Source organism: Solea solea, chromosome 2 (genome assembly GCF_958295425.1).
Source record: "Solea solea chromosome 2, fSolSol10.1, whole genome shotgun sequence".
Lineage (NCBI taxonomy): Eukaryota > Metazoa > Chordata > Actinopteri > Pleuronectiformes > Soleidae > Solea > Solea solea.
The window spans coordinates 31,493,780-31,506,794 of record NC_081135.1 but is presented as its reverse complement, the minus strand read 5'-3'; the positions used below and the strand labels follow the sequence as shown (position 1 = coordinate 31,506,794).

General features: G+C 38.9%; 1 protein-coding gene across 3 annotated transcripts in view; it reads left to right on the top strand.

Annotated features, from left to right (window-relative positions):
• The window catches only part of LOC131474554 (polycystin-1-like protein 2), a 30,389-nt gene that overhangs the window by 9,112 nt on the left and 8,262 nt on the right, over positions 1–13,015 (top strand). For 2 of the 3 annotated variants that reach the window (XR_009242341.1, XM_058652450.1), the window contains exons 14-35: positions 434–715; positions 867–1,009; positions 1,096–1,272; positions 2,140–2,277; positions 2,502–2,651; positions 2,754–2,878; positions 4,718–4,838; positions 4,937–5,068; positions 5,471–5,584; positions 6,017–6,131; positions 6,225–6,415; positions 6,507–6,737; positions 6,836–6,937; positions 7,404–7,582; positions 7,830–7,976; positions 9,342–9,541; positions 9,654–9,892; positions 10,544–10,727; positions 11,261–11,504; positions 12,114–12,357; positions 12,459–12,543; positions 12,632–12,766. Coding sequence is in view for 2 of the 3 variants with exons in the window: in XM_058652450.1 (XP_058508433.1) it covers positions 434–715; positions 867–1,009; positions 1,096–1,272; positions 2,140–2,277; positions 2,502–2,651; positions 2,754–2,878; positions 4,718–4,838; positions 4,937–5,068; positions 5,471–5,584; positions 6,017–6,131; positions 6,225–6,415; positions 6,507–6,737; positions 6,836–6,937; positions 7,404–7,582; positions 7,830–7,976; positions 9,342–9,541; positions 9,654–9,892; positions 10,544–10,727; positions 11,261–11,504; positions 12,114–12,357; positions 12,459–12,543; positions 12,632–12,766 (3,678 nt within the window). In the remaining variant the exon portion in view is untranslated. The remainder of the gene's footprint in view (positions 1–433; positions 716–866; positions 1,010–1,095; positions 1,273–2,139; positions 2,278–2,501; positions 2,652–2,753; positions 2,879–4,717; positions 4,839–4,936; positions 5,069–5,470; positions 5,585–6,016; positions 6,132–6,224; positions 6,416–6,506; positions 6,738–6,835; positions 6,938–7,403; positions 7,583–7,829; positions 7,977–9,341; positions 9,542–9,653; positions 9,893–10,543; positions 10,728–11,260; positions 11,505–12,113; positions 12,358–12,458; positions 12,544–12,631; positions 12,767–13,015) is intronic. The other variant, XM_058652451.1, reaches the window with a different exon arrangement.

Genomic DNA, 13,015 nt, shown 5'->3' with positions numbered 1-13,015 from the left:
GACTCCCATTCATATGAACTTATTTTTGTAACCAGCAGAGTGACCTCCTGGTTGCTTTTCAATGTATTGCTATTTCCAGTTTGACTTTAGTGAGGAAACCACAGAAGTATGACCCTTTTTTAATAAACAGTCTATGCACATACCCCACGCTCGAAACGCAAGACGGATTAGGGAGTGCCAGTACAAACCGCACTGTGGCAAGCTGAATTGAATTGTATGGCTTGATGGAAATAAAGCTATAATTATAGAAAGAAATAATTAAAGTACAATGACAAGTAGTTTTTCTCACATACAAGCAAAATTTGATACCGGTTAGAATGTATGGTTTTAAGGTTTCAGCATTTTAATGTCCGAATTTTGAAAATGGCAAAATGCACATTGATCTTTTGAACGCATACTAATCACATGCTGTCTTTGTCTTTTTCTACCACAGCCCTACTCTCGAAGCCCTATTATGCAAAATACACCATAAAGACATCCTCTACCGCAATTCCCGCTCCTACCACAAACAATCCAACTACCATGGTTACGACAGCCAAAGCTGGAGATACCCCTGCTGCTTCACCACCCCCCACCACTATAAGTGACCCCACCATTTCTGATGGCCTCTCATGTAGCATTTCACCATCGCGAGGAACAGTCCTTGATGCTTTCAATATAACCTGCAAGACTGAAGGTCCCTGTTCTTATTGTGACTATTGTTTTAAGACGGGAGGTAAGTTCTCTAAAGACCCTTTACCTCATCTAATCAGAGACTGATTTCAAACAAACTAAATAATGTCTTGCTGTTTTAAGCACTAGCATTATGATTCATGCAGTACTATTAATCTAATTAATTATCTTCTTTTTTTTTGGCAAATTGTCAGGTAAAGACCTGCTTTGCAGCAGGAAAAGTGAAGTCAGATCTGTCTTCCTTCCTCTTGGAGACAGCAGTTCTGACTACAACCTGATAATAACAGCAACTGCAAAAAAGGACAGCTTTGTTCTTAGCACCAAAATAACAACATGGGTTTGTCTAAAAAGCATCGTTTAACAAAAGTAAAGGATTATAAATGCCCCTTTACTTGACTAAGTCAAATTTTTTATTGTTCTCAGGTGCTGGATTTGACTGAAGAAACCATAGATGAGCTGAAAGTGTCAATGGAAAAGGCTGTGGCTCAGCTAAAGGCACAGGGTCTGCTGTCGGGAGAAACTGTGGGCCAGTTCCTGATTTCTGTGGCCAAGAACCTGGACAATCAATCTGATGAATCAAAAGAAGACGACAGGCAACAGGTAAACACAGACATGGCTAACATGACTCAAACAGTAGAGAATAATTTCCATGTAGTAATTATTCTACAGTGAATCTCCCTTTTGCTCGCTACATCATTTTTCCATCGATTGATAACTGCAAGAAGAATGACCAACAATGTAATCCACAAGAGATATTCGGCAACAGTGGCGTTGTATGTTCCAGCTTTTTATCTCTCACCTCACCCTTCCTGTCCAAGCATGTAGGAGAACCTATGGTATCATTAAAACTCAAAATGTGTATAGTACTCCCATTAAAAACACGGTGGTCCAACATGGCAGGTGATTTGTACAAATACATTATCATTATGAGTGTATTTAATCATGACTACACAGCTTTTACTTTTAACATTAAACGCATAAATGTCTTCGACCTGATCCGTCTTTTGTGTCTTTTGCTTTAAACGGCATTTTTCCAGTCAAAATAGTACAAGTAGCAACAAATTAATTACTATAATTAATATAATTGTTTAGGTAATTGAGTAGTATTGCAATGTTGCAGATCTAAGCATGTTCTCCAATACTCATCAACATCCTGTAATGTCCCAATATTCTCTATGTATATCTACAAATACTCCCCCCTTTCATCCCACCATTGTTTCACATTTTTTCTTGTTCAATTCCTATTTAAAGTCATGAGCTGTGGAGCTTGTGTTTGGAGCCTGCATCATTTGTTTTTGCAGAGTTTGTAGTTTTCTCTCTATGCTCATTTAGGATTTAACAAGGTAGTACTTTGTGGTCTGTCGGGATGCACTCCCCACAAGACTGGAAACAAATTATTATAATAAAACAAAAAGAAGACAAAGCCATATTTATTTTTTTAATTATTATTTTTTTTCCCTGTTGAAGCTACGCGAGGACATGCTGGACATATTGATTGGTGCAGTTGAAGACGTGCCTCCAAGCACTCCAGAAGAGATTCAGGTTTACACTAGAAGTCTCATTGCTGTCAGTGCGAAGGGCACCGAGCTTACCTCCTCTGCTCAGGTACTGTAAACATGACACTTAATACATAGGAGGCAGGACTGCGTCTCTTATAACTACATGAAAACTAACTGCTAAATGTCAATGTATAGTCATTGAGAATTTGCCATTCTTTGGCTTTGTGATCTGCATGTGCATTTAGGATATTTGATCATAAAAAGAATAAAAATACCACCTCCAAAAGTGATGAAATATCTCTGATTGTGAGGGTTTATTCTCAACTCCAGGAAGACGCTGCGTTCTTGTGTGTGAGCCTCAGCTCATCTCTCCTCAACATGGGCCTGAACAAAAGTGAAGAAAGCAAGAAAGAAATACGCAGTACAGCCAGTATCATCGTTGAAGGAGTCGGCAATATCCTGAGCTCTTCTGCTCTGAGTGTGAGTCATTTACACTTTACAGCCTCAGCTGATTGGATTTCGAATGATGAGTATTACTATTTCATACTATATCCGCTCATTAATGAATGTTATCTTTTGCAGAGAAATGTCTCTGAAGCCATTCTCCTTGCCCTGAAAAATACACAGAGTGCTCTGTTGATGTTTATCGATGTAAATGAGGGGCCAGTAATCATTCGCCAACCAACTGTAGGTGTTTTAGTCAATAGGTAAGCTATTAAGCTGCTCAGCTATTACACAACCCCTCTAAATGAAGTAATCGTAAAAAGCATTTGAAGGACCCTTGGGGCATAAAGGACATTGAGCCCCCACATTGAACAAGTTAAATTGCCTTTGCTTTCTTCATACATTGCCACTCTGAAATTACACAACACGTTTTAGTGGCACAGGGCCAATCGTTTAAGGGGTTTCCAACTATATTGTTGTGGCAGATACATAACACATAACAGCCTTCTGGCAATGTCTTCAATTTCTATTTCTATTCTAAGCAGACAATTGGCTACGAGTGCTACGTTACATCATGAGGATGTGTGTAAAACATAATCAACAAGAGAACAAGTAATTTTACAGAGATCATACTGTAATGAAGCAGTAGATAGGTAAGGTAAGATATACCTTTATTGATCCCCCTCAGGGGAAATTCAGGAATGGAAGCTTATATTACAGCAAATGTGTGGGTGAGTTTTTGCTCTAGAGTTCGGCGTTCTCTTTACTTGTTAGATTTTGCTGTGCTGCCAGTGCAGATTATTGACATCAACTGTACATGCACATAAGCAAAAAGCTGCACGGGTTCTGTTACGACTGTTCTTACTCATGTCCACATATTGGATATAATATACTTGTAGGACTACATTCCAGATTCAAAGATTTTTATTGTCATTTCACCACATGTACCGGACATACAGAGGAATCGAAATGCTGTTCCTCTCTCACCTAGTACTTCAGTGTCATGCAATTACAAAAAGTTAAAACTAAATTAGAGTAAATAAGAATAAAAAAGTTTAAATAAAAAGTAGTACTGGTGGCAAAAACTAGTAGGTTACAGTAAAAGTGCAAAAGATAGTCAGCAAAAGGTTGTTATATACTGTTTTATAAATGAATGTGATGTTTGATTTGACCTGAATCACATCAATGGAATAAAAGGTTTAATAACTGGCTTGATTAACTTGAAAGCTTGAAAAGTGAATAAGATTCACCTTAAACTTGATTAAGGAACATGTTTTTACAAATGAGTAATGATCATGATACAAGTTTCTATTTAACAAATGGCTGTGCTCGAGAACATTGTGTTTCTCAAATAGTTTAAGGGCCACTTTACAGGCAAAACTTGCTTTATATGGCTCCAACACTCACTGCAAAACTTCATTACAAGTGAGCCACCGCACTTCAGAGTTCACTTAAAATGCACCCTCTCACACATTTTTCACAGCTCAGTTTCACTTGAGTTATGAAAGCATCTAATATTTCTCCCTTTGTCCTCCCAAATTAGGCAACGTTTCATAACTTATTGCTGATTATTTTTTTAGAACCACACTTTGAGAACTGTTTTTGCTTGTAGGAAGATTGCATTACGTTTGGATATTAGATAAATAAAGTTTATCTTGATTATTCATAACTAACTCGCAGAATATCAAAAAGGCACTCGACAGGAGTTCACCCAGCGTGCCCTTGTCTGTGCTTACATAAATATTTTAATTTGGCAATTTAACAATACACACTCAAACTGCAGAGTGATACAGTAATTCTGGATGTCAGAGTTGTGCTCTTAACATTTAATGGCTCAGCAGACGGGTCACTTTCTAATCAGAAGGTCAGTTTTTCGATCCACAGCTATTCCAGTTCACATGTCGGTGTGTTTTGGTAATTGAGTCACTGTCGCCCCTGGTGACCGTGATGTTGGTGTAAGGAGTGTATGAAGGTGTCAGTGATTGAGTGTAAGAGGTAGTCATTGAGAATTATATATATAAAGCGACTTTAAAGCCAGAATAAGCACTGAACAAAAACTCAAACACAAGCTATAAGTTCAGTGTTTCTATATTTTCCAACAGAATGACCTTGGGAAGTCTGCACACAGAATCTATACATTTTCCCAATTGTTCCTGCCCCAGATTTACTCTACCAGCACTGCCCTCTAACATACTTCCCTCAGAAGAACCTGTTGATGTACAAGTATGTAATTCAACGCTAATGTGTTGGATACATTTTACATTTTTTCCTCAATTTATCACCAGTGTATGATTCTATTTGTTGCTCTTCTACATTTACAGATGTTATTTTTAGGTAAAAATCTATTTGCCTGGAATAAGGGAGGAAACATCAGTGGACAAATAGGGGATCTCACCCTCACAAGACAAAATGGCTCCATTATTAATGTGGGGAATTTAAGTGAGGATGTTGAGGTAAGTGCAGACTCTACAGACTACACGGAAGCAGTTTGCTTTACTAATACATAAGTGAATACCTGAATAATAAAAAGTATGTATTTGGAGGGCATTACTCTGATACTAATTAGACCAATAAAAAAAAAAAGGCGAGGTGTGACAGACTAGTTGGTTTAGTCTGGATATGTTGTGGATATAAATTGAACAGGTTATTATTCCCCTTTTTTCTAACCTGAGCTGCAAATTATGTTGGAATCATTCTTCCTCTTGAGGAGACAATATTCATGACAAGTCTACACCATTAAAGTCAGATACACAGTGACACTGTGACACAAGGTGTTGATTGGAAAAATCTATTTTTACATATTGCGTAGTCTGAATTACAGTGTGAGTAAAATGTGAATTGATATGCTCTCGCAGATTCTGTTGCCAAGGCCTGATGGAGAGCAAGTGAACACCTTAGTTTTGGACCTGGGAAACTATAGCACCATGGTCATTGACATCCCTTCAACTGACACGACGCTGGTGTTAAAGGTTCATCAAGATGTTTTAATTCCACTTTTGGGATAACTAATTTCACATCGGCCTGGTCTGCTTTTGTAAATGTATTCCACTGTCTTTATTTGTGATGTTGCCAACACAGCCACATGGCATTTTTTACGTCAAGACAGAGAAAAGCAACACCAATGTTACACTCAAAATCCGAGATGGCTGCACAGAGGTTGGAGTTTGAATGAAAACACAAAGAAGTGCCTACGAAAACATTTTACAAGTCAATTCTACTGCTTAAAAATTCATCATTCCTGTTGATGAAGGCCAAACAGAGGCAGAATAATATTGACCAATAGCTTAAACTTTTCTATTTTACTTTCTGTTACTGTGTTTATTCAATGGTGGCCATCATTTTCTTTGCTGCATCGACTTTTTTTTAATTTAGCTGTAACCATGTTGGTATGATTTTTAAAGATGAAGCCTTCTGAGGATCCATTACCCTTCAAGCTGTTCCTCGGTCATATGAGTTACCCCTCTGAAGCTGACTATGCAGCGATGACAGAGATGCCTCACCAAGGAACTACACAAGGTTTTAATTCAGTTGTTGACATGTAATGTTTGTTTTATCTCTGCTACAATGACGACTGAATGACTGCAATGCTTTTGTGTTTGTCTGATGCAGAGCAGAGATACACTTGGCTTGTAGACCCTATGAGTTTCAAGGGAAAAACTGGAGTCTATTATCTTGTTGTGCGGCCCATTGTAGGTCCTGGTATAAAATCTATTAATGCCAGTTTATCAGTCACTTCCATCTCTGCTGCTTGTCGGTTTTGGGATGAATCATTACTGGAGTGGGGCACTAATGGATGCAGGGTGAGTACAAGAATGCACTCCATCTGTCATGTTTAAATAGTTGCTTAAAAATCCATGACAGCAAATGGAACAAACGCTGCTGTGTTTCAAGGTTGGTGTTGAGACCACATCTCGAGTCACCCAGTGCCTGTGCAACCACCTGACCTTCTTTGGGAGCTCCTTCTTTGTTACTCCCAACCTTGTTGACCCATCACGAACTGCTGAGCTGTTCAGTACCTTTGCTGAGAATCCTGTGGTTGTGTGCTTTGTCAGCGCACTTTTTCTGGCTTATCTTGTTGTGGTTGTGTGGGCTCGAAGAAAAGACATTCAAGATGCACTCAAGGTACCGAGTAACCCTTTCACCAGAGAATAAAACATCACAAAAGTACAGCTTGTACTGTCGTGTTGTGTACATTTGCTGCTTGTTTGCCTTAATGACAGGTGAAGGTGACAGTTCTGAAGGACAACAACCCCATGGATGAGTACAGTTACCTATTGAATGTTTGCACTGGACATCGGAGAGGAGCTTCCACCTCCTCTCAGGTAAGACTAACCTTTGGCACCAATTTAAAATACCCAAAGAAACTGATGGAGGTTCAGGAACAGCAAATATCTATTTTACACACATCCTCATGATCTACCTTTTTGTTGTTGTGACGACATATTCTACCCTCACTCACACACAGTGCATCATGAGAATAACTGATTGCATTTTAAGAAAATACACAAAAGCCACATAACACTACTAGATCATTTTTTATTTATTTTTTGCTTTTATGTTCATTGGCCTGTTGGAGAACGGAGGATTTGACTTTGAGATTTTGATTTAATTTGACACTAAATTTAAAGTTGTGAATGTGAGGGTGAACGGTTGTTGTCAGCTGGGATTGGCTCCAGCTCATGACAACACTCATGAGGAGGGGAAAGGACTGAAAAATTAATAAATGAATGAATTTATAGAGCACTTTTCTATGTCATATCAACGTAACATACTCGTGAAATCATTTAGGTAACGTTAACTTTGCTGGGTGCTGACGGCAACAGCAAACCGCACCACCTGACAGATCCAAAGAAAAGGGTGTTTGAGAGAGGTGCTCTGGATGTGTTCCTGCTAACTACACCCTTCTCGCTGGGAGAACTGCAAGGCATCAGGCTGTGGCACAACAATCTGGGGAGCCATCCTGCTTGGTAAGCAAAGTAATTGCTGTCTCTGTTTTATCTGTGTGGTTTTTGAATCCAGGCAACAGTTTGGTGGATATTATATTATTTTGCTGTCAAAGATTCATTGAAATCATATCAGTTAAGATTAAGATATTGACTTAGGTGTTTCCTTAATCCCTTTTTGAGCATTATATAGAAGTATTAACTATTATGAGGACACAAGTCAATAGCCACGTTTCATCTTATTGTTGATTCATTTGCTGCTTTTTCTCAGGTTTGTAGGAAATGTCATGGTGCAGGATATACAGACAAACCAGAAATGGTATTTTCTGTGCAACTCGTGGCTGGCCATAGACTTGGGTGATTGTTCCCTGGATAAAGTTTTTCCTGTGTCGACAGAGGAAGAGCTGAAGACGTTCGGGTAAATTAAAAACAGTTTTTACCTGTTCACACTGCTATCAGGTAACTGTGATAATGGTCATTTAATATTTTACAGGACAGACGACACAAATGTCCATCAACCCATTATTTATATTGTTGCTTGGGTGCCTTATTTCTTTTCTATCTTTCTGTCTTCACCGACCTCTGTATGTCAATCTGTGCCTTGACATGTGAGATAGAGATTGTTGTTTGTGTGACTGTAATTAGAGTACGTTGCAAATGAGTTGCCCTTTAGTCATCAGTGAAGTCGTCTCAATCTGAATGAGTATATAGGCTGAATGTAAACACCCAAAGTGGTGTTTTATTGATCAAATTCAACTGAAAAGCAGAAGTGGTCTTAGTTTAATTCAAATTACAGGTTTAGTGACAACTTAAAATGAAGCCCTTACTAAGTATGACAAGCCTACCATCACTTGAGCTTTTTTTGAACATGAATTGAATGGAGAAATGTGAAGTATTCAATTCTGAAGGACAAAACCAACCCATTACATTATTTCCACTCTTTTAGAATCGTGGCTGACATTGGGCAATAGAGTTCACCCTAGAAAGATAACCTCTCTATTTCAGGGCTAACACATACAGTAGGAAAATAAGCATTTTTGCTCTTTTTCACATCTAACATGGAAATGAATCAAACCTGAATTGAATAGAATAGAATAGAATGTATTTGGACTGTGTCAGAAGCCTTGTGTAACATGCAATCTCCAGACTGACAGATCCCAAACAAAGTCAAAGCCTTGATCCTGTGACGTTCCGAGGTCTATAGGCTCCATAAACTACATGCCCAGAATACATCATCCCAACACATCCTTTACCCTTTGAGTAAGCTCAGTCAGAGAAAAAACACAGAAACACAAATAACCTCCTGGGCAGTCATAACAAGAAAAGAAAAAGGCATGATAAGCCAATGTTAACCTACCTGTTGTTTGCTCTGGGCCAGATTTTCAAAAGAAACCCCTATGACTGAAATTCAGATAAAGCCACAGGGCTGTATAATTTCTGACAGTGAAGGTTCCTTATTAAAACACTTGCTGAACTTAGCAGTAAGCTGTGTTTTTTTTGCATTGTGTATTTTAGCTTAAGGATAAATGTGTTTGAACTCAAATGCAGTTAGGTTTAAAGACCTACCCCTAATCACAGCTGAGGTGGACCACATACAGTACACTGGGCTGGTGATTTATGAAGGATTTATGGCTTTCTATGAAGGATTAGTAGCAATAAATTCACCTGACAGAAATTAAAAATTTGAAGCTAAGCTATCTTAAGCTGGCAGTTCATGAAGGATTAAAAAAAAAAAAAAAAAAAATGGTTTTATACATAAAACTTGTTGTTTTTTACATTCCAGTAATTTGTTCTTTATGAAGACGGCAAAGGATTTAAGTGATGGACACCTCTGGTTTTCTGTGCTCAACCGACCACCGAGCAGCACCTTCACTTGTGTACAGAGAGTGTCTTGCTGTTTCTCCCTACTTCTCTGCACAATGCTGACCAGCCTCATGTTTTATGGCATACCGACAGACCCATCAGAGCAAACCATGGACCTTGGTACAGTGTGTTTCACAGCAGTTCATTTATCCTTGGTTTTATAACCAACCAACACATAAATGATCAGCACATCCAGTTGAACCCTTTCCTCTCTATTTCTGGTCTATTTCAGGTTACTTTGAGTTTACCTGGCAACAGTTCATGATTGGAGTTCAGAGCTCACTCATCATGTTTCCAGTCAATTTCCTCATTGTCAGCATCTTCAGAAACACTCGTCCTCGGGAGACGCCTTGCTGCAAGAGCAAACCAGGAAAAACAAACAGCAGGAAGCAGAGGAGAACTTTGCAGACTCCTTCCCCACAGACTGACATTGACATAAATGTCAATGTCACTTTAGATAGGATCACCAAGGTAGATTCCTCTTGACTCTATAGCCTCTTTCACACTTATGATAGTAGGTATACCTGGAATTTAAATGGTGATTAACATAATTCCAATTGCCAGTGGTTATTTTAGAGGGTTTTTTTTTACCCCCGCATCACATATTTGTAAAATTTGGCCTCAGATATGCGCAGGAAACAAATGGAGCCGGATGAAGACAAAAACAACAACACAATGAAGTTCAGTGATACTTTTACAGCCACCAGTTACTGTTTTTTATCTTTAACTTTGGTCGGTCCCTCATTTAAACTTGGTGCTTAAAGAATGAATCAAAACAAAGTGAGATGAAATGAAATGAAAAAGAAATATTAAGTCCTTAGAACACAGTCGTGTCTAACTCATAATCAAACAACCAGAAGATTTTGTTCAATTATGCTGGAAAAATGCAGCAGATGAAGACTAAATTAGCATTTAACCTGAATGTGAATGCCAATTTAACACATTAATTCTGGCCAAAACCCGTTTATACCCATAATCACATATTTTGATCAATGGGAAAGTGATAGGCTACTTAGCCAAGATAGTTCACTCTCGTTAGGTATATAGAAGTAATAAAGTCAGATATTGTGTATACTGTCATTATAAATACAATATGACACATTTTTATCTTTTCTTTCTCAGGATATTTCAAGAATTGCTCTATCGCTGTCAAAGGCTGTGAAAAGCAACACTGCACGCACAGAGTCTGAGTTTGGGCTGGAGCGACAACTTGATATCAATGCAGCCCTTTCTGTGGTGGAGGATTTTGTGAGAGGGAACGGTGATAGCAGTGGCTTTCACAATCTTGCTCAGTCTCAGCTACCAGGTGAGTCTTGCTGTGTTTAGTGGGTACATTTATTGATATTCCAAAATTGGATGAGGAGGCTTTAATAGAAAGCTGAAAAAGTTTTTGTTCTGTTCGCAGCAGCAAAACCTTTCATACACTCACTATAAAACTAATCCAATTACTGGTGGATATCTGCAAAAGTTCCATTCAGTTGACTGCATTTAATCTTTCGCAGGTGCCTTACATTCATAACTTTTTCTTACATTTCTTACATACACAGTATTTTGTCCTACACACCCCATGAATCTGCTCAGTAGCACTGTCAAAGCCTTTATAGAAAATAAATATTCACACAGTGAATACATTTCACTTAGCACTTACTCTCCAGTACAGTTTGTTTCTTCTTACTGAATAATTTATTTGAGATGACTTAGATGGAAGGCTTTTCAATAAAGTATTGTATTGGTATATACAGTAACTATAGTATACTGTGCCATATGTATGTTGAAAAACTGCCTTCTCTGTAAATTAGAGACTTGGTTAGACATTATTGTATTTGCATATCCTTAAAGAAACGGGTGCTGGTGTGCATCCTGGGTCAGATGTGGAGGTCATTCAGAAGAGCCACAAAACTCAGTATCTGCACAGGCAGCTGTGCCACATCCACGAAGAGCTAAGCCTGCTGGGATCCTCCAGCTTTTCCACCACTGACAGCTACAGCCAGGCTCTGCAGCAAGTGCAGGGCATCAAGGCCATCCTTGATGAGCAGCTCCTCACAACCAGTGTCGTCAACCGCGATGAAATCACACAAAAAAAGTACGGAAGTCTCATATAAAGGACCACACTGGTGGATTTGCATATTTTAGTCATGTTTAGTCCCATGATCAAATGTGCTCACACAATGCTGATCGAACCTGTCAACTCCACACTCTAGCGGTGGACCATACCATTTTATTTTGTTACCCCAAGGGAAGGGTACCAAAAATGGAACGGTTGGGGCCAGTTAATTTGGTGCTATTCCTAATGGAAATTCAAAAAAATGATCGATGAGTATGGACGGAGGGGACAGTATTTCAGACCTGTATAAACTGACATCTACAACATTCTAATAAACTTAACCTCGTCCGACTCCAGAGAACACATAGACATCGCAGTAAAAGCATGCAAAGGGAAATGCTAGTTTCATGGCCGGGATCCACCTTTGCCATCACTCAGGTTCTTTGGGGAAACTACAGCTTCAAATCTGAGTCTTCATGTGTTGAATTTGAAAGTTCTCGTATAGCCATTTAAAAGTAAATTTAAAAGCATATTAGTTTAGTTTAGAAATGACGGCAGTGCATAATAAGGCACTAATTGTGCTTCAGCTGAGGGTTACACAATCAATGGACTTACATTGATGGAGTTCCCTGTGCTGCTCCTCATTAGCAGGTTGGGTTCTGCAGACAACACGGACGACGAGGATGAACAGAGGAAAAGGAGGTGCTGTCATGGAGGGCTTCCCTGGTGGTTTGTTTTTGTCGGCTGGTTCATCGTGGCCGGTACCAGTTTTGTAGCAGCATATTTTACAATGCTTTACGGTTTGAAGTTTGGGAAGGAGCGGTCCATTAGCTGGTTGGTGTCCATGGTGGTGTCCTTTTTCCAGAGTATCCTCATCATTCAGCCTTTAAAGGTGAGAAAGGACGTGTCATTCCGTCCTCATTAAGATCTTCAGCCCTCGCTCGTTGAATTGTTTTCATTTGCATCCACTTACATTTGTACGTCTTGCCACAGGTGCTATGTTTTGCTGTGTTCTTTGCACTTGTAGTAAAGAAAGTTGATGATTTTGAAAAGGTGCCATTTAATGACTCAAATGAAGGTAAAAGAATTTCTTCATTTCAAACTTTAATTGGTAATAATCAATAATGATTTTGGTTTTACAACAAAGAATACGTCTTCACCCACAGGTGATGGTGAGGACCAACAAAGAGTCGGACAGAATCAGACTCTGTATGAGCCGCCACCTCCTGCAGACATTGAAAGGATGAAAAGGAACAAGATTATAGAGCAGAAAGCCTTGGCTCTCCTCAGAGAGATTTTCAGTAAGCAGAGAGGAACACTGATGAATCTGAAAAGACTGTTGAGTCTTACTGCAGTATTTCAGACAGCATTTCCTCTTTCCCACGGTGTCAATACACTCGGACGTTTCAGTTATTTCCCTACTAAGACTTTCCTGTAGCTATTACTAGAGAGGCTATACATCAAGTTTGAAAGCAGTGTTGCAAAAAATACAGAGCAATTTTTATGTTTTCGATTCTTCAGATCCAGATCACGATCCTAATTTTGACCAA